Genomic DNA, 23931 nt, shown 5'->3' on the forward strand with positions numbered 1-23931 from the left:
GGGACTGTCTCTATATGTTGCCAACTTGTACTTCCAAGCGCTTAGTACAGTGCTCTGCACACAGTAAGCGCTCAGTAAATATGATTGATGATGATGATCACATCTATCTATCTATGAGACATTGCCATAGAGGTCTCCGTTCGAGGTTAGGGCGGGACGGGAGGAATCTAACAAACATTCTTATACCATCAACCCCCTGTGGGACAGGCAGTGCGTCTGAACTGATTAGCAGTGCTTAATACAGTACTTGACGCTTGATAAGCCTTTAACAAATAGCACCGTTATTAGTAGTGTAATTATTTATTATTCTCGACATATCCCTGTGCTCACCCAATTCTCCTTCACCCGCTGCTGTGGGAAGAAGTGCTTCCTTTGGTCCGTTTTGAATCTTCCAGCCTCAAGCCCCCTCCTGTAGCCCCACTTCAAGTATATCCTTTAAACCATAAGCCCGCTGTGGGCAGGGAACATGTCTACCAACTCTGTGGTATTGTACTCGCCGAAGCGCTTAGTACCGTGCTTGGCACATAGTAATCATTCAGTAAATGCCTTTGATTGCGGTACATATCCTTATCCTCTCTCTCATTTCCCCTGTCTGTAATTCCCTCCATGTAAACTCCTGGTGGGCAGCATTCATCTCCACCTACACTTTGGAATTGTTCACCCTGCATCCTGGTTTTATAGATTTCAGTCAGGTTCCCTCTCACCCTGTATCGCTTTTTTCCTTTGGAAAATTCTCATTCCAGCTTGGTTTTGGAAAGTAGGGTCCTCTGACTCCTCATACTGTTTTGACTAGAGGATAGTCCCCAGTCCCGGGAGTCAGAAGGTAATTCGGTCGTATTTATTGAGCACTTGCTGTGTGCGGAGCACTGTGCTACGATCACAGTGTGTGACCTTGGGCAAGCCACTTCACTCCCTCTGTGCCTCAGTTACCTCATCTGGAATTGATACTGTGAGCCCCACTTGGGACAGGGCCTGTGTCCAGCTCGATTTGCTTGTATCCACCCCAGCGCTTAGTACAGTGCCTGGCACATAGCATGCGCTTAACAAATACCAGCATCGTTATTATCATTTTGCCATTTTGGGGCAAAGCCAGCTGCTCCGGCTTGTGCTATAAAAATGGATTTGTTCTCCCCGTGACTTTCTATATATAAGCCCCTCTTGACTTTATCTTCCTTACACAGCATGGCTCAGTGGAAGGAGCTTGGGCTTTGGAGTCAGAGGTCGTGGGATCAAATCCCGGCTCCGCCACTCGTCAGCTGTGTGACTTTGGGCAAGTCACTTCACTTCTCTGGGCCTCAGTTCCCTCATCTGTAAAATGGGGTGGAGACTGTGAGCCCCTCGTGGGACAACATGATTACCTTGTATCTACCCCAGCGCTTAGAACAGTGCTTTGCACATAGTAAGCGCTTAACAAATACCAACATTATAATTATTATTAGTAGTAGTAGTAGTGGTAGTGGTAGTAGTAGTGGTAGTAGTGGTAGTGGTAGTAGTAGTAGTGGTAGTAGTAGTAGTAGTAGTTATTGTTGTAGTAGTAGTAGTAGTAGTAGTAGTATCATCATCCGCTCCTGTGCCACCGACTGCATGTTAATTCATTTCTCCATTTCTCCATGGTGGTAGTCTTCTTTCCCCGCCCCGCACCAATTTCGTCATGAGCAAATTTAATGAGTATTTTCGTATTTCCATCAGCGAAGCCAATGGTAAGAATTGTAAATTGGCATGGGCTGATGAAAGGCCGTTGGGAAACTTCTATTTCATCGAAGCGAACATCTTCCTCCCTCAACATTTGACCTCTCCTGTCTTATATTAAGATACCACAGGGATCGTTGGCATGTTAGTCCCATCCATTGACGTGAAGAAAGATGAAGAAGAGTAACTCTCATAGCAATCTTTTAAAATCCAGGGGGTCGTGTGGGTTCCCTCTAGTCGAAATTTGGAGCTGTGGTTCTCTATACCATAAATCTGGACCAAACCCAGCCGTTCTGTGTTTAGGAGGATCGAAGACATGTTTGCACCAGGAGTCCATTAAGGAATCCGTATGAGCCAGAGGTCACGACTGAACCGCATCCGTGGACAGCGAAGTCATTCCAACAAGATTTAATTCTGAATATATATATTGCACAGTCGGGCACCGAATATTGAAGGGGAAGTTCACAAAATAATTTTCTGCAACTCATGAGAGATTTCAGGACTGATTAACACACCATCCACCTAGAAATTAGTCTTAATCAGCCGATCATGGGGACCGAAGTCTGAGCCGCTTGATAGATCCCAGAAAACCCAGGATTAAGCTGAAATTATCCATCAGTGATGCCTATAACCAATTTAAGCCACATTAACCTTCCTTTTTGCCCTAAATATAATTTGGAGAGAGAGAGAGAGAGAGAGAGAGAGAAATAATGAACTACGTGCACTGAACGAGGCTTTAGTATTCTCAAGACCAGAGTCAAAACCTCCTAATCTCATCCCCGGTACCCTGCAAAGGAGACGTGTTTTTCTCTTCTCTCCTCACCATTGCTCACTCCACACCCTGCTTCCCCCATCTCCACCCACTCCTCCACCTTTCCCCAAACGGTGTCCTTCCCCAAATGATTCCCAAATCCCTGGAATGGTGGCTCGGGGAGAGGACCCTAGCAGTCTGGTGGCCAGCTGGGGGCTTGGCTAACACATTCGGGTCCTTCTAGTCCTGCTGACTCTGTTGGAGGCAGAATCCTGGGTTAGATGGACACCTGGAGGAGGAAACGTTCTGGAAATGTCATGGAGGAAAAACTGACGTGATTCGGTGAAAGGGGGAGTTGAAAGGGAGTGAGGGGGCCAATATCAAAACCGTATCTTCCCACCAAAACCCGAACATCCCCCTGACTTTCCCATCACTGTAGGCGACACCACTATCCTCCCTTTTTCACAAGCCTGCACATTTCGCTCTTCTAAATGCTAGCCTTCTCACCGTACCTCAATCTGCTACTGACCTCTCACCCACGTCCTGCCTCGGGACTGGAGTGCCCTCCCTCCCTATATCCGACAGAAAAATGACTCTCCCCCACTTCAAAGCTTCACTGAAGGTGCATCACTTTCAAGAGGCCTTCCCTGACTAAACCTTCCTTTCCTCTTCTCCCACTCCCTTCTGCATCACCCTGACTTGCTCCCTTTATGAATGAATGAACGAATAAATACAATTGACTGACTGATCAAATCTAGGTTACGGGATTCGGGACAAGGAGGGTGGGCTGATTTGGACTTTGATGGAAAAGTTAGATGGCGAAGGGATTGGAATAAAAAGATGAGGATAGTATTTTAGGTATATTGAGACTTGTGTGAGAGGGGAATTGTATCTGATTCGATTGTCTTCTATTTACTCAGCACTTAGCACAGTGCTTGGTATTCATTCGATCATTCATTGTCATATTTATTGACTGTGTGTAGAGCACTGTATTAAGCACTTGGGAAAGTGCAGTACAACAGTGAACAGACACATTCCCTGCCAACAGCGAGCTTGCAGTCTAGAGGGGGGAAGGCAGGCATCAATACAAATAAATAAATCACAGACATGTATGTAAGTGCTTTGGGGGTGAAAGGGGGAAGGAACAAAGGGAGCAAATCAGGGCAGTGCAGAAGGGAGTAAGAGAAGAGGAAAGTGGTAGGGGCTAGACTGGGAAAGCCTCTTGGAGGAAATGTGCCTTCAGTAAGGCTTTGAAGCGGGGGAGAGGAATTGTCTGTCAGATTTGAGGAGGGATGGCGTTCCCGGCCAGAGGCAGGATGTGGGCCAGGGGTCGGAGGTGAGACAGGTGAGAGCAAGGCATGGTGAGAAGGATAATGCTAGAGGAGCAAAGTGTGGGCTGGGTTGTAGAAGGAGAGTAGTGAGCTGAGGCAGGGAGGGGCAAAGTCATGGACTGCTTGAGGTGAGGAATTTTTCTTTGATGCAGAGGTGGATGGGCAACCACTGTGAGGAGCAGGGTGACAAGTCCCGAACATTACTGTAGAAAAATGATCCGGGCAGCAGAGGGAAGTACGGACTGGAGTGGGGAGAGGCAGAAGGCTTGGAGGTCAGCAAGGAGGCTGATGTAGTAATCCGGGCAGGATAGGATGAGTCATTGTATGAATGTGGTAGCAGTTTGGATGGAGAAGAAAGGGTGGGTTTTAATGATGTGTGAAGGTGGGACCGACAGGATTTAGTGATGGAGTGAATATGTGGGTTGAATGAGAGAATAATAATAATGGTATTTGTTAGGTGCTTACTATATGCAAACCACTGTTCTGAGCGCTAGGGAGTTTACAAGGTGATAAGATTGTCCCGTGGGGGGTAATCCCCATTTTACAGATGAGATAACTGAGTCCCAGAGAAGTGGTGACTTGCCCAAAGTCCCACAGCTGACAGTTGGTGGAGCCGGGATTTGAACCCATGACCTTTGACTCCCAAGTCCTTGCTTTTTCCACTGAGCCATGCTGCTTCTCAAGGAGAATCAATCAATCAATCATATTTACTGAGCACTTACTGTGTGCAGAGCACTGTACTAAGCGCTTGGGAAGTACAAGTTGGCAACATATAGAGACAGTCCCTGCCCGCCAGTGGGCTCACCGTCTAGAAGGAGAAGTCAAGGATAGCATCAAGGTTACGGGTTTGTGACACAGGAAGGCTGGTGGTGCCATCTACAGTGATGGGAAAGTCAGGGGGAGGACAAGGTTTGGGTGGGAAGGTAAAGAGTTCAATTTTTGACATGTTTAAGCTTGAGGTGCTGAGAAGACATCCAAGTAGAGATGTCTTGAAGGCAAGAGGAAATGCGAGACTGAAGAGAGGGAGGATCGACATAGGGATAGAGGAGCGATTGAGTCGAGTTCAGTAGAGCGGGTAGTGTCGAGAGCATCTATTTGATCATCGAGGGCGGGTAGTTTGGATATGGAGGCTAAGTGGGGCATGATGAGTTGACAAAATTAAATGGGGTCAAAGATCTGAGGTCTCTGTGGGAACGTAGTATTGATTTATGGGGAGGGTACTGAGGCGATGGTGGCATTTCAATGCGGAGATGCCCTAGACGCAAGGGGAAATGCGAGGCGGTAGAGTTGTTGCCAGGTGAGAAGTAGCAAAGTGGATTTGTGTTTCTTGAGCAAGTGGCTTGAAAGTGAGACGAGGAGGGGTCCCAAAACCGAGTCTTGGGCGGCACCCACGATTAGGGGCAGGGGGAGAGGAGGAAGAAGACCCTGGGTAAAGCAGTGGGAAGGAGCTGCCAGAGAGGCGGGAGGCAAAGCAGGAGAGAACTATGGTCTAAAATGGTCTAATAGATAGAGCACAGACTTTGGAGTCAGAAGGGCCTCGGATCTAATCCTGCTTGTGCCACTCATCGTGTGACCTTGGGCAAGTCAACTTCACTTCTCTGTGCCTGTTACCTCATCTGTAAAATTGAGATTGAGAATTGTGAGCTCCATATGGGACAGAAACTGTGTCCAACCTGATTATCTTGTATGTACTCCAGCGTGGCACATACTGTTTAACATATACAGTCAAAAAAAACACAAAACAAACCAAAAAAAACCCCTAAAATCTAAAACCAGTATATAACCAAGGTTGGATAAAATTTCCACAAGACGGGAGTTCTAAAGCTGCTGAGAGGTCGAGGAGGATTGGGATAGCGTAGAGCATTTGTGATATTTCCTTTCTTCTTCAAAGTGTCTGACTACTTCCAGATTGTCAAAGAATCCTGTCCATTAGAGTCAAATGAAGAGGGCCTCTCCCCTGGTTGGTTTTTATACTTTTTGTGCTACAATTGTGTCCTTTCTGTTTGAAGAGCTCTAACCTGTTGAATGATATTTCCCCTTGATAAGTGGATAGAGCCCTTCGTCACCCCGTGGCTTTTAAGTCAGAAGGCCTGAGCTGTGGTCTGAACTCAGCCACTGGCCTCTCAAGTCATTTAACCTCTCGGTTCCTCAGTTTCCTCGCCTGTAATATGTACTCCCTGTACCTTAGTTTAGGGGCCTCCTTTGGGGCAGTATCTGATTCTCCAATTTGCTGATTTTCTCCCAGAACTTAGCACATGTAGTAAGCAAGCGCTTAATAATGACCGTAGTAGTAACACTAGTTATCATAATTAATCAATTCATAATTGACTCGAGAAAGTCGCATCCAGCAGCCCAGAGAGGGTTTGTTTCTCCATGTGATGTTTCCCCTTTATCACCTAGGTGGTCCCGGGCCCGGGCGAGCCACCATGCCTACCCCAGGAAACACGGCGGCTTTCCGTGCCACCCTCTGGACCAACATGGAGAAGTTGATGGATCAGATTTGTGCAGCCTGCGGGCAGGTAGGGAGGCGCCGCACTTTCTTCTGCCGTCTCCCGTCTGAAACCAGACCGGTCAGTCATGGGACTGTCTCCCTTCTAGGTTCAGCATCTGCAGAAAGTCTTAGCCAAGAAGAGGGACCCCGTCTCACACGTTTGCTTTATTGAAGAAATAGTTAAGGTAAGCGTCATACGTATTTGGAGAAATCGTTTGACTGAGGAGTTTACCTACGTGGCATAAGGAAGATGCAAAGGAGAGGGCCTTATTATTAGTATATTGGGGAAACAGCATGGCCTAGTGGAAACAGCCCAAGCTTGGGAGTCAGAGGACCTGCGTGTTAATCCTAGCTCTGCTACTTGTCTGCTGTATCACCTTGGGCAAGCCGATTCACTTCTCTGGGCCTCGGTTTCCTCATCTGTAAAGTGGGGATTCGGGACCTGTTCTCCCGCCTCCTTTATTGGCTTTAAAGCACTCAATCAACCTGCCCCATCCTACCTCACCTCCAAAATCTCCTACGACAGTCCAGCCTACACTTTCCAATCCTCTAGCCCAGCTTATTTACCGTACCCCAATCTCATCTATTTCACCGCCCATCCTTTTCCCAGTTCCTCCCCCTAGCTTGCAGCTCCCTTTCCCTCCATATACGCCAAACCACCACTCTCTCTACCTTCAGAGCTTTTTGAAGATCACATCTTCTCCAAGAGGCCTTCCCCAGTTAAGCCCTCTTTTCCCTCCTCGCTCTCCCACCTATGTCGATCTGTGACCTTTGGGCATTTTTTTTTAAATGGCATTTATTAAGCACTTACTATGTGCAAAGCACTGTTATATGCCCTGGGAAGGTTACAAGGTGATCAGTTTGTCCCACGTTGGGCTCGCAGTCTTAATCCCCATTTTACAGATGAGGTAATTGAGGCCCAGTGAAGTGACTTGCCCAAAGTCACACAGCTGACAATTGGCGGAGCCAGGATTGGAACCCGTGACCTCTGACTCCAAAGCCTGGGCTCTTTCCACTGAGCCACACTGCTTCTCTGATTTGATTTTCATTCATTCATTCAATCGTATTTATTGAGCGCTTACTGTGTGCAGAGCACTGGACTAAGCGCTTGGGAAGTCCAAGTTGGCAACATATAGAGACGGTCCCTACCCAACAGTGGGCTCACAGTCTAGAAGGGGGAGACAGACAAGACAAAACCTATTAACAAAATAAAATAAGTAGAATAAATATGTACAAGTAAAATAAATAAATAGAGTAATAATTTGATTTGATTTTGATTTGTTATTCACCCCACCTCCAACCCTATTCATTTATGAACACATCCTCAAATTATATATGTTACGGACTTAATCATATTAATGTCTGTCTCCCCCGCTAGCCTGTAAGCTCATTATGGGCAGGGAACATATCTGCTAATTCTATTGCATTGTACTCTCCCAAGCGCTTAGTACAGTGCTCTGCACATAGTAAGCGCTCAAAAAATATAATCGATCGATTGATACTTAGACTGTGAGCCTTATGCAAGACAGGGACTGTGTCTGACCCGATTATCTTCTATCTACCCCAGTACTTACCACAATGCTTGGCACATAGTAACTGCTTTCATGTTGCTTGTTATCATAGTGGTTAACATCCAGTGCTTAGTATGGTGCTTTGCACACGGTAAGCGCTCAATAAATACGATTGAATGAGTAACACTGGAAAATGTTGTCTGGCCACAGGAACTAATAGGTTCTGTTACCGTGGTTGAGTACATATTCCCCAGCTGCCTTCCTGCCTTTTATGTTTTGATTTGTTTTCCAGAATGATGACGTTACCTTTATCAGCCTATATCAGTTATTACTGTTTTACATACGCTGCATGACTTGAGTAATTAATAAGAAGCATTCCTGTTTCTAGATAAGCCACTGCACATGAAGTGTTCTCACCCATCTGTCCCCAGGCTTTTGGCAGTCTTTTTTCCGAAAATTAATCAGCCTTGCTTTCTTTGCAGAAATAATACATAGCTTTACTTCAAAAGAAATGCCGTTTCTTGTCGATTTCTGTCGATTTCGGTGCTTCTGTGAAGTAACCTGATTAGCGAGCTATGTCTGAATTCCAAACCGTAACAATGAAGATACTGCGTCAGTATCAGTGAAGGAAAGAAAAGATAAAGAACAGGAGTACTGTCACTGTTCAGAGAGGGGATGGCTTTACAAGACTGAATGATTCAATTAAACAGAATTCCTAAAGGGAAGAATGCAGGCGGAATACTCTAAAATATATTTGGATTACCTTTTTTCAAGCCTATTCTTTCTTCTAGCTGTTTTTGACAGTTTGTCTTGGGAAATGACTCTACCGTTCCTTTCAGTGCCATTTCTCAGAATGGATTAAGATAGTCCTTTTGGATATTGCTTTTCCCTTTCAAGGGGCGGATTCAGGAGCAATTATCCATGCCCTCTGAGAATCCACGGAAGGACGGTCCTTCCATTAGAAGAGATTGGAACTAAAAATGAAGTGCCAACGGACCTGCCAAGGTCCTAGCGACCGTGGCAGCAGAGTGGAGCTGGAAAGCTCCGGAAAGGGCTTGGGAATCCGTCAGGTGTCCTGTAGCATCCCGGGCCTTCTCTGCGTGCAGCGCTGGGACCTTCCCGTCCTTGTTGGAGCTTCCATCCTTTTCGGGAGCTGGCTTGGGCCCTGGCGATGCAAGGGGTTGAAGCAGCCCGGGGAAACTCTGTGGGCTCAGTAATTGTGGGTGCAGCAGTTATCCTGGGGTACACCCCTTCCTATTCGTAAAGAGCAAAAACGGTAATAATGAAAGTATTCCTCAGGCACCCACGGCAGTGCAGTGAACTGTGTAGGCACTTTGGAAGATACAAAGGAAGCGCGATGAGGCCTGCTCCCAACCCACAGGGAGCTCGGATTTTAACTGGGGAGGCAGGCATACAAATTTTTATCAGACGGAATACATCAGGTGGAATACACTGACGGGCAGGGAGCGTGTCTGCCCACTCTGTTGTATTATACTTAGTACAGTGCCCTGCACACGGTAAGCACTCAGTAGATACCGATGATCGATTGATCGTTCGACTGTACAATCGATCGGCGTCTCTACCTGAGCAACGAGGGAGGGGATCTTTAAATAAATATTTAAGTGCTGGGGGTGGCTTATGGGTTAATGGGATTTGGGCCGTTGAAGGAAAGCGTGTTGGAGGAGGTGGGATTTGGGGAAGGATTTTGAAAGTGGGGAGAGCTGTAATCCGGTGGGTTGAGGGAATTCCCAGGCTGGAGTGGAAGGGTCAGCTAGAAGGTTGGCTTGGGAAGAAAGGAGGGAACTAGAGGGTGAAGAGGGCTGATGTCTATGTGAGGGTGTAGCAATGGAGATTTTTTTTCCCAGTGGTATTTGTTAAGCACTTAATGTGTGCCAGTCAGGCACTGTACTAAGTGCTGGGGTAGATAAAAGATCGTCGGATCCCTGTCCCATATTGGGCTCCCATCCTTACTCCCTATTTTCCAGATGAGGTCACTGAGGCATAAAGAAGTGAAGTGACTTGCCCAAACTCAAACAGCAGACAAGAGGTGGTGTCAGGATTACATCCAGGTCCTTTGAATCCCGAGCCCGTGCTCTATCGACTAGGCTGTGCTGCTTCTCAAGAGTTGCATCCCTCTAGACTGTAAGCTCTTTGTGAGCAAGGAGTGGATCTGTTTATTGTATTGTACTATCCCAAGCGCTGTACAAATGCAACTGAATCAATCTCCGATGCAATTTGTGGGGACTTTTGGCTTTATGGAAAGGAAAATAGGAAACCGTAGTAAGCGATTGGAGTTGAGGAGAGATGTGAGGTGGTTCATGAAGCAGATTGGGGTGAAGGAGGCTGGAGGCAAGGGAACCAGCGAGGAGGTTGGTACAGCATCCAGCTGTGATGTGACAGGAGCTGGGACTTAGCTGGTAGCAGCCTGGGTGGAGAGGAGCGGGCGGATGGGAGGAATCTTGCTTGGGAAGAACCACCAGGACTGGAATGGGAGAATTGAACGATATATAGCGAGGTGTCCGGGGTGACCCAGGGATTGCAGTCTTCTGGAACCAGAAGGACGGTAAGTGTCATCCACAGAGGAGAGGCTTTAGGAGGAAAGTCAACTAGTTCAGTTTTGGACATGCTATTTTACAGCGCCGGTGGAGAGGCGGAGGCTAAAGCAAAGGTCCAGATGTAGTTGAGAGATCGGGACTGGAGAGGCAGGTTTAATAGTCATCCATAGGGAGGTGGTAGCCAAACCACGTTAGCAGACTAGTTCCTCGAGAGATGGGGAAGAGCAAAGAGCAGGAAACCCAGAATGGGGGCCTTGTGGGATAGCTAACGTTAGGGGCTGCCAAGATGGAAGGGAGCGCCAACAAAGCATGCTCGAGAAAGAGCAGTCAGAGAGATTGGAGGCAAACCAAGTTAATAACGCGTTCACCAAACCCAGGTCGAATGGTGTTTCCGAGAAGAGGGGGAATGGTCCAAACGTCAGTGGCGGTTGAGAGGTTAAGGAGAACAGAATTAAGCCCACTGGGTTTGGGTTTGAGGAGGTCATTGGTGACCCTAAAAAGGTGGTGTTGATGGTCTGAGGGGGTCATAAACCAGATTGAAGCCAGTCAAAGGAAGCAATGAAGATAGTGGGGGTACACGGCCTGCCGGATGCTCTCCACCCTGCCCCAGGATGAGGTGGGCAGACCCGTTAACTGGGAATGGTTGCTCAGCTGATGGTTGCGGTTCCGGAGCACCAAATCATTTCCTAGCCCCTAAATTCACTTTTCCGAGAGCAGCATCACCAGGTTCAAGGGACTCAGAAAGATTCAGTCAACATTTCTCTACCTTTATTAGTTCCTTACAATGATAGTGTAGAGCCAAAGATACTGTTCACTTTCACGTCCCCTCACCTCCACCCCTGCCAACTGGTATTTTAAAATAACCAGGTTCTAGGAATGGGTTGAAAGGAAAGTATCTCATGTCCTAGAACCTTGTTATTTGAAAATGTTAAAGTGTTTGTGGGGGGAAATGAAAATGAGAATATAGTTGGGGACACTTTTTTTTTTATCCCCTACTGTGCCCTTCAATTTCCTGATATAAGTAAATCTTGATAATGCAGTTCCCGTTTTAGCTATTGTTTTTCTGTTCAGCTCTAGTTCAGAGAAAGTTTTGCCTTTCTTAGGAACATCTACTTTCTTACGAGGACTTCTTAAGCTGTCGGTTGCATAAAATAAGGTAGATTCAGGCTTTTGGGGTGAGAATCCTAGTTGGAGGTCGCCGAAAAATAGATGCGTGCTGCCCTCCATTTCGATGGGATCGGGCCAGGACCGTTTTAGCACTTCTTGTCCCAACTAAAGACTCTAATAAATATAGAAGCGCTGACCAGGCACTGTTCTTCTTTCTGTTCGCCTTCCAGCGGTCGAGATTCCCAAAATGGGTGTCAGCAGGAATGGAGACGACAAAGACGTAGATTCAGGGGAAGCAAGTTGAATTAGTGAATTCTCTTTCAAGTGGGGCGCAGAAATTTAAACGAGGCTCTTCCGGTGATTCGGTGCCAAGTTGGAAAGCGGAGAGGCCGAATTTCCGTTGATCTGAAGCTTAGTTCAGCGAGTTCCTTGAGGCGACTGGATCCGAGTGCTCATCACAGTGTGGCTTGCCTCCTACCAACCGAGTGTCCCTTCTCCAGGCACTGCCTTCGCCGTCCCCGTCGGACTCGGTGCACGTGGCCTCTGCCATTTTCCGGTTGTCGTTCTCCCACGGCTCCTTTGAAATGTCTCTAAAATACCTTTTCAGGGACTCACCGTGTGTTTCCCATTTTATGCCCTTGGACACTTAGGCCCGCAGGAATGAAGTGTCCTAGGGGACGTGTCCTCAAGGATCCTAGCCAGGGGAACATAAGAAAAATATTCATTTCCATCTAAAATACAGTACACTGATTTGCCTGATTCTTAATGGCAGGTGCATATCACAGAGTCTACCTTAATCCTCACTACTAAAGCCTCCTGGTTAGCATTTGTAGCAAAGAAGACGTTGTGAATGTTGGGGACAGCGAGCTGTCTCTAGCCCACAGAAACTTCAGGAGCCTGATAATAATAATAATAATAATTATTATTATTATTATAATAATGGCATTTATTAAGCGCTTACTATGTGCAAAGCACTGTTCTAAGCCTGATGTGTTTCAGTAATAATAGTATTACTAGTATATACTGTAATTTCTTTTTTTTATATTAATGTCTGTGTCCCTGCCTCTAGACTAGCTCGTTGTGGGCTGGGTGTATGTCTGTTTTATTGTTACATTGTACTCTCCCAAGGGCTTAGTACCGTGCTCTGCACTCAGTAAGCGCTCAATAAATATGATTGAATACTAGTACTACTTCCCGGCTGGACTGTAAGATTGTTGTGAGCAGGGAATTTGCCTGTTACATTATCCCAAGTGCTTAGTACAGAGCTCTGCACACAGTAAATGCTCAGTAAATACAATCGACTGGATGACTGGCAGTAGTAGTAGTGATCTTGATCATGATTACTGTGTGCGGAGCACTGCACTAAATGCTGGGAGAAAATACACAAGTAGAGAAACAGCATGGCTCAGTTGATTGAGCACTCATCTGGGAGTCAGAAGACCTGGGTTCTAATCCTGGCTCTGCCAGTTGCTTGCGGGGTGACCTTGGGTAAGTCCCTTAACTTCTCGGTGCCTCCGTTCCCTCAGCTGGAAATTGGGGATTAAATACCTGCTCCCTCTCCCGCTTTAGACCGTGAGCCCCATGTGGGACACGGACTGTGTCCGACCTAATTAACTTTCATCGCCCCCAGCGCTTAGAACAGCGTTTGTCACATAGCTCTTATTAAAAAAGACATTTTTAAAAAAATTAGATAAATGGTCCCCATCCCTTGGGAGGCTAACTGTCTAAGAGCACAAGAGAAGCAGCGTGGCTCAGTGGAAAGAGCCCGGGCTTTGGAGTCAGAGGTCATTCATTCAATCGTATTTATTGAGCGCTTACTGGGTGCAGAGCACTGTAGTAAGCGCTTGGGAAGTACAATTTGGCCACATATAGAGACAGGCTCGAATCCTGGCTCTGCCACATGTCTGCTGTGTGACCTTGGGAAAGTCACTTAACTTCTCTGAGCCTCAGTTACCTCTAGTAATATGGGGATTAAGACTGTGAGCCCCAACGTGGGACAACTTGATCACCTTGTATCCCCCCCCCAGCGCTTAGAACAGTGCTCTGCACATAGTAAGCGCTTAATAAATGCCATTATTATTATTATCATTATTATTACAAATAGGTAGAAAGGACTGGAGACAGGCACATCAGGAGTGATGATCAGTCGATCAGTGGTATTTATTGAGCACTTACTATGAGCTGAGCACTGTTCAAAGCACTCGGGAGAGTCCATTACAACAGAATTAGCAGGCACATTCCCTGCCTATGACGATCTTACGGTCACATCAAAGAAGCAGCGTGGCTCAGTGGAAAGAGCCCGGGCTTGGGAGTCAGAGGTCATGGGTTCAAATCCCAGCTCTGCCAATTGTCAGCTGTGTGACTTGGGGCAAATCACTTCACTTCTCTGGGACTCAGTTCCCTCATCTGGAAAACGGGGGTAAAGACTGTGAGCCCCCCGTAGGACAACCTGATCACTTTGTATCCTCCCCAGCGCATAGAACAGTGCTTGACACATAGTAAGCATTTAATAAACGCCATCATGAATTAATTAATTAATTAAAGCCTCCGTAGGTGACGAGGGGAGAGGCCACGGTCTTCCCATCACGCTGTGACTCTCACACACACAGAAAGCCGGGTTACATGAGACATCATAATATCAGCAATATTAATTGTATTTGTTAAGCGTTTACTATTTGCCAGGCACTGTACTAAGCGCTAGGCTGGATTCATGCAAATCGGGTTGGTCACAATCCCTGTCCCGCAAGGGGCTCACAGTCTTAGTCCCCCTTTTACGGATGAGGTCACTGAGGCTTAGAGAAGGGAAGTGACTTGCCATGGGTCCCACAGCGGACAAGTGGCAGAGCCGGGATTAAAAATAATAATAATAATGGCATTTATTAAGCGCTTACTATGTGCAAAGCACCCAGATTAGAACCCGGGTCCTTCGGACTCGCAGGCCTGGGCTTTATCCACAAGGCCATGCTGCTTCTGCGTCATCATCCGGGACAGCTGAATATCGCATTATCCCTTTCCATTCTCTAACGACACCAATCTTAAAGGTAGCGGTATTAATTATGATAGTCATTAGTTACTTACTACGTGCCAAAGCGCTTTGCTAAACACAGGATTGCGTGCAAGGCAGTCTAGTCAGGCTCAATCCCAGTCCTTCACTGGGCTCACCTGACTGGGACCCCAGTGTTTTCTAATGCGGTTTCCTAGAAATGAGCACTGCCATAGCCTCTCTCTGCTTATGGCCGGCCCGGCGGGATCCATATTCCGGCAAACGGGCCGTACCTTTCTTCCACGGAGCGGGCCAGGCTAGCCGCGGGTGGGTGGCTAGATCCGGGGCTTGAATTTGCCAAGCCAGTCATTCCTGCCGTCGAACATAATTTTTTAATCGTACGTGTAGGCTGCATTTAGCTAAAATCGGAGTGCGTTCGGGGTTTTGAACAGCCCCAGTACGAAGGAGGCTTCCGACTGTGAAAAGCCTTTCCTCTTGGCTCCCTTAGCGGTGCTGGATATTTCTTCTGAGAAGCTCCAGAACCAGATGTGAGCTCCGGTGATCTTTTAGTGTTTCCTCTGGAGATCGGAGGACCCGTACCCAGTTGCTTTTCACCTTGAGCACATTGCTGGGTTTGCTCCTTGGAGAAAGTAATAACGGCACAGTGGACATTTCTGTTACCTCAACTCATCTCCTCAGCCGTGGCATTTCGGGCGCGGTATCGGATGCAGGGCCCCCCATTATGGAGTTCACCAGGTTTTCCCCCCGAATGCTGCACCGAGGCCAAGAATTGTACGCTGACACTAGTCTTCTGGTGGAGAACTTCCATCCATCCACCTCACTGACGTTGGGTTAACACAGCTCGAAGTAGGGACATTTTGCTTTTTCTGCACCACAGGGTTTGTTATAATCTCTTCAGAGAAGTCAGCTGCAGTATATCTTATTGTTAGCCAGTTATCCTGCTTGCCTTGCGTTTTAGAAACTCTGCTGAAGATAGCCTCAAATATATAGATATTTGTGGCCTCTTTATGCTTGACATGGCTTCTTGTTCTCTGTGTGTGTGTGTGTGTGTGTGTGTGTGTGTGTGTGTGTCTGTATTAGAGAGAGAAAGATGTTCAGGGGAGGGTGGAAAGTTTGAGTTTGAGTCTGGCCAGCGAAATAGATGGGAAGTGCCCAGTTTATGAAAGCCCCAAACCTGTCCTGGTTATCTTTTGGTTTTCAGCCTTCTAGATCCTTCTGCCAATAATATTAATAGTTGTGATACTCTACTAAGTTTAAGCGCCGGGGTGGATACAAGCAAATCAAGTTGGACACAATCCCTGTCCCCTACGTGGGGCTCAGAGTTTCAATCCCCGTTTTACAGGCGAGGCAACGGAGGCCCGGAGAAGTAAAGTGACTTGCCCCAGGTCACACAGCAGACAAGGGGCGGAGCTGGGAGTAGAACCCAGGACCTTGTGGTTCCTAGGCCCCTCCTTTATCCACGACGCCGTGCTGCTTCTCTAGAAGTAGGAGCAGTAGTGGGAATAGGCGTAGAAGAAGCATTTCTTGAGCTCCCACTTGGGAAATACAGACTAAAGAAGCAAAACTTTCCTCTACCTACAAGGAGCTTACACTCTAATGGGAGAGACCAACAGACAAAGAAAACAGGGGCGGTCTTTCCACCACTCCTAGCAGACCCCATTCCCAATCTACACCCTAACTTTCGGCCTCGAGGAACCGAAGGGGAAGGTGGTGCCCGCCGGGACGGGCACTCGGCGGCAGCCCCGTTAGAGGGAGAGGATGAAAAGAGGAAAGCTGGCATCACCAAGACCCGCGGGCCAAAATGGCCCTCAACCCACCGCCCTCCACCCGGCCAAGAGTCTTGGCTTACCAGAGAAGGCGAGGCAGGACTGAGGGGAATCTGTTCGTTTGGATGAGAAACATGATGGGTTTTTTTTTAAAGAAAATCCAGGCGGTAACATCCTGAAATTTCCGACACATTCGGCCAGTATTTAAGGTTGTTCACCTAAATGCAGTCCGTGTTTTCAGCAGGACACTGCCTTAAAGGAAAAAAAAAAAACCCCAAAAACATGCTGCCTTACAGGTAGATCTACAGTGATTTGCTTTTTAGCAATTAAATTACTAAAGGGCTTGGCTCACTCTGCAGAGTGCAAATGAACATGTTTTACTCCAAGCAATGATAATGTAATCACTCAGGTTAATTGACAGAGATTTATGGTTTCCTTGAATTGTGAAATATTCCAGCCGTAACTCCTCTTTCCCTCCCCCGCTCCCCCTCCCCCCGTCCCACCCTCGCAGAATCCTAACAGCCCTTCGGCTCGGGCGAGATAGAAAGTTAATAGAAACGATTCCCAGCAGGTAGAAAGACAATCTCACGCGGGCCATTACTCATTTGATCCGCGCAGGCACCGGGGGATGCTGTTCTGTCCGAGGCGAGGTTTCCAAGCCCGCAGCCCGGTGTTTCGGATTCAGCAGGAATTTAGATTTCACCTCCGTCCAGGGAGGTTTGAGCCACGAGACAATCGCGTCCGGTCACGTCTTTGCCAGGTCCGAGAATATCGAAATGGGGTCGACTTATTGGGTGCTCCAGAACGGTGCAAGTCGAGTGAATGAGGCCTGTTGGAGTGGGCCTGGTTTATTCCTCCCGGGGAACCAGGCAGCGTTGTATTCGTGATTCCCTCAAAGCGGACGGCTTCGAGGCCGCCACCTGTCCCTTCCGTAGCAGGCAGACTGGGATTCCTCCTGGCTTCCCACCCAGCCTCGACTGAAAGATCGGGAATTGGCCTTTAAGGCCTTAAAAGTTGGCGCTCCTAGAGACCTAAGGCGTTGTCTGACGGGTTGGAGATTCTCACCCTTTCGGTCCAGTTGGTGCTGAGCCGCTAAACGTCCTCAGCTCCGTCCTTTCAGCTCCGTCCTCCGTCCCCCAGGCCGACCCTGGGACCCCAGCGTGGGACCTCAGCATGCAGTTCGGATCCCAGGGTGGTCCGTAACTGAGGGTAACCGAGCTGGGGCAAATCCCACCGTCTTCATCCTTGACGGGCTGGAATTTAAAGGGCCCTTTCCTTTATGCTAAAATAACCGACGTATCCCACAGCGTCAGCCCGGTGCAAAAGAGTGTGCGAAATTGTACGGGTTTTCATTGAGGTTTGTGGTTTCCAGTTAGTCCTTCATCCTTGATGGGCTAGAATTCAAAGGAAGATAGGTGTAGGGCCTTCCTTACCTTTATGCTGAAATAACAGACTCAGCCAACAGCTTCATCCCAGTGAAAGAGAGTGTGCGAAATTGTACCCGCTTTACAGTGACAAATTTTAAAGGGCAGAGAGTGGTCTTCAGCCTTCTGATGCTCAAATTACGGGAGCGTTTATGTAGTAATGATAATAATAATTGTTGTTATTGCATTTGTTAAGTGCTTACTATGTGCCCGGCACTCTACTAAGCACAGGGGTGGATACAAACCAAGAAGCAAAAAGAGTAAGAAGGGAATTCTTTTAAATTGCATATCTTTTTCATTAGTTGGCCTGGAATCCATCTTGTATTGACTTATAAACTATATGTTTGTACATATTTATTACTCTATTTATTTATTTATTTTACTTGTACATATCTATTCTATTTATTTTATTTTGTTAGTATGTTTGGTTTTGTCTCCCCCTTTTAGACTGTGAGCCCACTGTTGGGTAGGGACTGTCTCTATATGTTGCCAATTTGTACTTCCCAAGCGCTTAGTACAGTGCTCTGCACACAGTAAGCGCTCAATAAATACGATTGATGATGCCTTCCAGGAAAACAAAGTAATAATAATAATAATAGTGGTATTTTTTAAGTGCTTACTGTGTGCCAACCACTGTACCAAGTGCTGGAGTGGATAGAAACAAATCAGGTGGGGCAGAGTCCCTGTCCCAGTCCTCATTTTGCAGGTTAGGTAACGGAGGCCCAGTGAAGTGACTTGTCCAAGGTCACACAGCAGACAGATGGCACAGTCAAGAGTGGACCCCAGGTCCGTGCTGTATCCACGAGGCCATGAAACATTGTGGACTGCAGATCGAGAGTAGGCTGATGTCAACTTGCTTTCGGGTTTGAATCCGATTGAAAGAACTTGGCATCAGATGACCAGAGTTGGTGCTGAATCGCTCCACGTATCTGCCAAACTAGCCCTCTTCCTCCCTTTAAAGCCCTACTGAGAGCTCACCTCCTCCAGGGTGCCTTCTCAGACTGAGCTCCCCCTTTTTTCCTCTCCTCCTCTTCCCCTCCTCATCGCCCTCCTCCCTCCCTCTATCCTACCCCAACCCACAACACTTGTGGGTTACTCTATCGTATTAATGATGCTTTTATAGCTATAATTCTATCTATTCTGCTGGTATTGACACCTGTCTGCTTGTTTTGTGTTGCTGCGTAGGGACCGTCTCTCTATGTTGCCAATTTGTACTTCCCAAGCGCTTAGTACAGTGCTCTGCACACAGTAAGCCCTCAGTAAACACGATTGAATGAGTGAGTGAGTCTTCAAGACCAAGGACCTGTGAGGAGAAATTGGTTGTAGTCCTAGTGGCTTGCGAAGCACCCCTAACACTCAAGACAGTCGATCAATCAGTCGTATTTATTGAGCGCTTAACTGTGTGCACAGCACTGTACCAAGTGGAAAATGGGAATCGAGACTGGGAGCCCCATGGGGGACGGGGACTGTGTCCAACCCGATTTACTTGCATCCACCCCAGTGCGGTGCCCGGCACACAGGAAGCGCTTAACAAATACCATTATTATTATTATCATCATCATTATTATGGTTGTTGTTGTTATGATGTCCCATTAGGAACGATTTCTCGATGAAATTATCCAAATATTTTGATCCTGTTGAGATTTGGGCCCTTCATCTCTTTCTAAGTTTGCCCTCCTTTTTTTTCCCCCCAAACTCTCACCTCCCTCCAACTTCCTCATTTCAAACGTGGCTATGCGGTTTTGTGCACCTTCTGAAGCACCTAATTGTGAAAGCACTTTGTATTAAACGCGAATACCGTAGCCAAGCTACCGGCCCATTCCGATTAATCTTCCACAGTAATATCTCCCGGGCCTGCCCTGCCTTCAGTTCCCATAGCAACTGCCCTAGGCTGGGCCCTCCGCGGGTTGCACCTTGGCCTCCGCACGTGTCCCGTCTCAGCTGGTTCCACTTGAATTTCCATCTAGGAGCAAGATAGATTTTCCTTGCCGTTGATCCGTCCGTGTCCCTTTTTAGGCAGTCACCTCGGACGGTTCAATTCAGTCTTTTCCTGCTAAGCCTGAGAAGCGGCGTGTCCTAGTGGAGGAAGCACAGGCCTGGAATCCCGAAGGACCTGGGTTCTAATCCCGGCCCGGCCAGTTGCTTGCTGTGTGACCCTGGGACGGTCACTCAGCTTCTCTAAGCCTCCGTTCTCTCAACTGTAAAATGGACATTAAATGCCCGCTCTCCCTCCTACTTAGACCGTCTGACCTAATTACCTTCTGCTTACCCCAGCTCTTAGAATAATGTTTGGCACATAGTCAGTGCTGAACGGATACCCTAAAAAAAGCCTCAAGGCTCTCCACCGGCTTCTCAATCAATCAGTCGTATTTATTGAGCGCTTACTGTGTGCAGAGCACTGTACTAAGCGCTCGGGAAGGACAATTCAGCAACATATGGAGACGGTCCCTACCCAACAGTGGGCTCACAGTCTAGAAGGGGGAAGGCTTCTCCAGTTCAGCCAACGTCCTCATCATCCCTCACGCACATCTCTCTCCCACCAAACCTTCGCTTATCCTATTTTGTTGCCTCGGGATGCACAGTTATCAGATTCGGTTTCTCCCATCTTATAACCTTCTGCCAGAGGCCCATCTCCTCGGCCTCCAAGATCTTGGGATCTGGGACTTCCTTCTGACAGGCCTTTACCTGTCCAGTTGAGCCTTGGGTCTGCAGCTAACAACCCCGGTGATGACAGTAATCCAAGATTGTGTAGGGGCAAATTGGCGAAGTGGATAGAGCCCGGGCTCGGGGGTTTGGCGGCATCCCAAGCTCTCCTGCCTCTTGCCTTTTGGGCTCTCTAGCTTCAGGTTGGCTCTTCACATTGGGTCTTGGGAAAGCCTGCCCTCATGACTCCGTGCCAGATTCATCCCTGACCTAGCTTCCAGTCATTTGTTTAAACCAATTAGCGGGCCACATGTAAGGGTCGCGGGGCCGCCTGCTGCCTCTTGGCAGTGGCCAGAAGGGAAAACCTTTCTCGTTGTTTCCCAAGAGACCGTTCCTGACCTCTCTTTGGCGTGGAGATCCAGTCCCAGTATGCTTTCAGCTCGCCCCGGCCCAGTTCTGGGGTGTCTGCAGTCCTTCAGATTCGAAGACGATGCTGTTAGCGGGGAGGCCCGCGAAAACCTGGGATTGAGGCGCTTTCATGCTTGGTTTTCACGTAGGCTGCTCGTGCACCGCCAACTGATCGCCCACCGGACAAGGCGCCCCGGGGAGATGGTTGTGAGGGTGGGGAGACAGGCCGCTTTGAGTGTGTCTTTTCTAGCCCCTCCAGCATCCTTAGACGGGCGAGGGGTAGCTGCCTCATCCCTAATAACAGCTGTAGTGATAGTATTTCTCCTCTCACGGTCGCACTTGGAGAGTTTCCAGTATTCTGCCAGTCTCGATTACGGGAGGGAGAGTCGAGCAGAGGCCTATCCGTTCCATTCCTAGCTCGAGCAGTGGCTAGCAAGTGGAAGGCCGTCCGCTACATCAAAACTCGCCCGCGCCGGGCAGCTTGGCGTGGGAGAGAGTCGAAGGCGGGTTGTCCCGCGCGGGGCTCTCAGCCTTCATCCTCATTTTACAGATGGGGTAACCGAGGCGCAGAGAAGTGAACTGACTTGTCCGAGGTCACACAGCAGACAAGTGGCGGAGCCGGGATTAGAACCCGTGTCCTCTAACTCCCAAGCCCTTGCTCTTTCCACTGAGCAGCGCTGCTTCGGTGAGGAGTAGGATGGAGTAGAGGTCACTGGATTTGGCGAGGATGTGACTGATGATCTTTGAGAGGGCAGTTTCGGTGAGATGAAGGGGGCAGGAGCCAGATTGGAGGGGGTCAAGGAGAGAATTGAAGGAAGTGGAGGTGGTGGGCGTAGAGAACGTGCTCAAGGAGTTTGGAGAACGGTAGGAGGGAGATGGGGAGATAACTGGAGGGAGCCCAGGGGTCAGGGAAGGGGGAAATACGAGCAAAATTATGTTTTTAATCTCTGGTGCCCAGCTTCTGTCTTGTCAGTCAGGCAATTGTATTTTTTGAGTCCTTACTATGTGCAGAGCACTGCACTAAGCTCTTGGGAGTGTACAGTATAACAATATAACAGACACATTCCCTGCCCACAACAAATTTACAGCTTGTGGTAGGTATGTTATCCCTGTTCGGGTCTGTGAGAAGATACAGGAACAGTCATTTCAGTCAATTCAGTAATGTTCATTGAGCGCTTACTGTGCGCACAGCAGTGTCCTAAGCACTTGGGAATCAGTCAATCAGTAAAACGTATTGAGGGAGACAAGGGGGAGAAATCAGTGGCGGAGAAAAGGATGGATTTGAAGATTGGATAGCACGTGGAGACCTATAGGATTTCAGCATGTAAAGCTGTCTTTTCTCAAATAAACTAGTCAAGCCCAGCCTCGTTCACATTTTGGTCTTTACTTTCTTACTGTACGTTCTCTTACTGAACATTTTGTTCAAAATGTGCGTTAAGAAACCACTGCAGTGGCTTACGTAAAACCTTCCTAATTCTTGCCAATAACTGTTCCCATTTGGTTCGTAAATGTGTAGGCCCCGAATCCACAGGCACATTTTTCCCTTTTCTTTCGAGAAATTTGCCGTGTTTGTCAGCATGTCTGCTTGATTCTCCATTTCGCTTGTTGGAGCCAGTCATGATTGGGTTGGGAGAAGTTTTGACCAGGCTGGTAATTAGTTCTGTTATATTATATATTAGTTCTGTTATATTGTTATATTAGTTCTGGCCAACTCGGCCCACCTCTCCTGCATTTCCAGAGAAGGGAAAACCCTTTTTTACGTTCCTGTGGTCTAACCGTTTGGCAGTATCAGTTTCCAAAGGTTTCCTCCTATCTTTTTGCTGCAGTTTGCATCAGAGTAGACCCAAACTCACGTGCATTTCTTTAGGGGGGTTGTTAAGTGCTTACTAGGAGCCAGAGACTATACTGATCAGGCTGGACCCAATCCCTGTCCCACATGAGGCTAACAGCTTTAATTCCCATTTTGCAGATGAGGTAACTGAGGAACTGAGAAGTCTTAGTGACTTGCCTAAAATCACACAATAGACAAGTGGCGGAGCCCGGGATTAGAACCTAGGTCCTTCTGACTCCCAAGCCCCCTTTGCATCAAGGTAATCAGGTTGTTCCACATGGGGCCCACAGTTTTAATTCCCATTTTACAGATGAGTTAACTGAGGCACAGAGAAGCTAAGTGACTTGCCTAAAGTCACACAGTTGACAAGTGGCAGAGCCGGGATTATAAATCTCGACCTCTGACACCCAAGCCCAGGCTCTGTCCACTGAGCCTGCTTCTGCCTGATGTCTTGGTAATCATAGTCCCCTGCTATGAGGACTTGGGGAGGCAGGAAAAAAATCCATCAGGGGAAAGCCTAAAAGCTTCTACTGACCAGGATGTAACACTTTTTATATTACTGAAAATATTTTACTGAAAATCCAAGATTGAGCTGGGCATTAGATAATGTAAGTATGAAACGATTAACCTCTGGTAAAACGGGGATTCAAATGCAATAAAAATGATCAATTTTTAAATGTAAAGGGGGCGTGGGATTCAGAAGGACCTGGGTTCTAATCCCGGGCTCCGCCACTTGTCTGTTGTGTGATTTTAGGCAAATCACTAAGACTTCTCAGTTCCTCAGTTACCTCATCTGCCAAATGGGGATTAAAACTGTGAGTAGACCCAAACTCACGTGCATTTCTTTAGGGGGTTAGTTAAGTGCTTACTAGGAGCCAGGCACTATATTGATCAGGCTGGACCCAATCCCTGTCCCACATGGGGCTCACAGCACTTAGTACAATACTTGGCACATAATAAGCACTTAACAAATACCATTATTATTATTATTATCAGGACTCTTGTGCCGCTTTGGCCTGTGTGCACTTGCCGTCCAAAGCACTTTTCAATCAATTCGACCGTATTTATTGAGCGCTTACTGTGTGCACAGCACTGTAATTGACTCTTGGGAATCAATCAATCAAGCAGTAATACTTAGTGAGCGCTTCGGAAGGTAGAACACTGTAGGAAGCGCTTGGGAGGGAACGATGCGATAGAGTTGATAGACGTGAATCCTGCACTCAAGGAGTTTACAGTCTAGAAACATAGGATCGTATGATTCTCACACTGTGGTATTTAAGCACTTATCCCATATCTGTCTTTCCATTCTCTTCTGTCTCCTGTCCTTAAGTTATTTCATGCCTGCTTTTCCCATTAAATTGTAAGCTCCTCAAGGACATCGATCTAATTCCGTCTTCTGTCTTTATGTCTCAGGTGCTAA

The 23931-nt window shown here is 47.6% G+C and overlaps 1 protein-coding gene across 2 annotated transcripts in view; it reads left to right on the forward strand.

Annotated features, from left to right (window-relative positions):
- The window catches only part of COG5 (component of oligomeric golgi complex 5), a 303390-nt gene that overhangs the window by 221081 nt on the left and 58378 nt on the right, over positions 1 to 23931 (forward strand). For both annotated transcript variants that reach the window (XM_038741032.1, XM_038741033.1), the window contains 2 exons: positions 6172 to 6290; positions 6370 to 6447. In XM_038741032.1, coding sequence (XP_038596960.1) covers positions 6172 to 6290; positions 6370 to 6447 — 197 coding nt within the window. The remainder of the gene's footprint in view (positions 1 to 6171; positions 6291 to 6369; positions 6448 to 23931) is intronic.

Source organism: Tachyglossus aculeatus (genome assembly GCF_015852505.1).
Source record: "Tachyglossus aculeatus isolate mTacAcu1 chromosome 12 unlocalized genomic scaffold, mTacAcu1.pri SUPER_6_unloc_1, whole genome shotgun sequence".
NCBI lineage: Eukaryota > Metazoa > Chordata > Mammalia > Monotremata > Tachyglossidae > Tachyglossus > Tachyglossus aculeatus.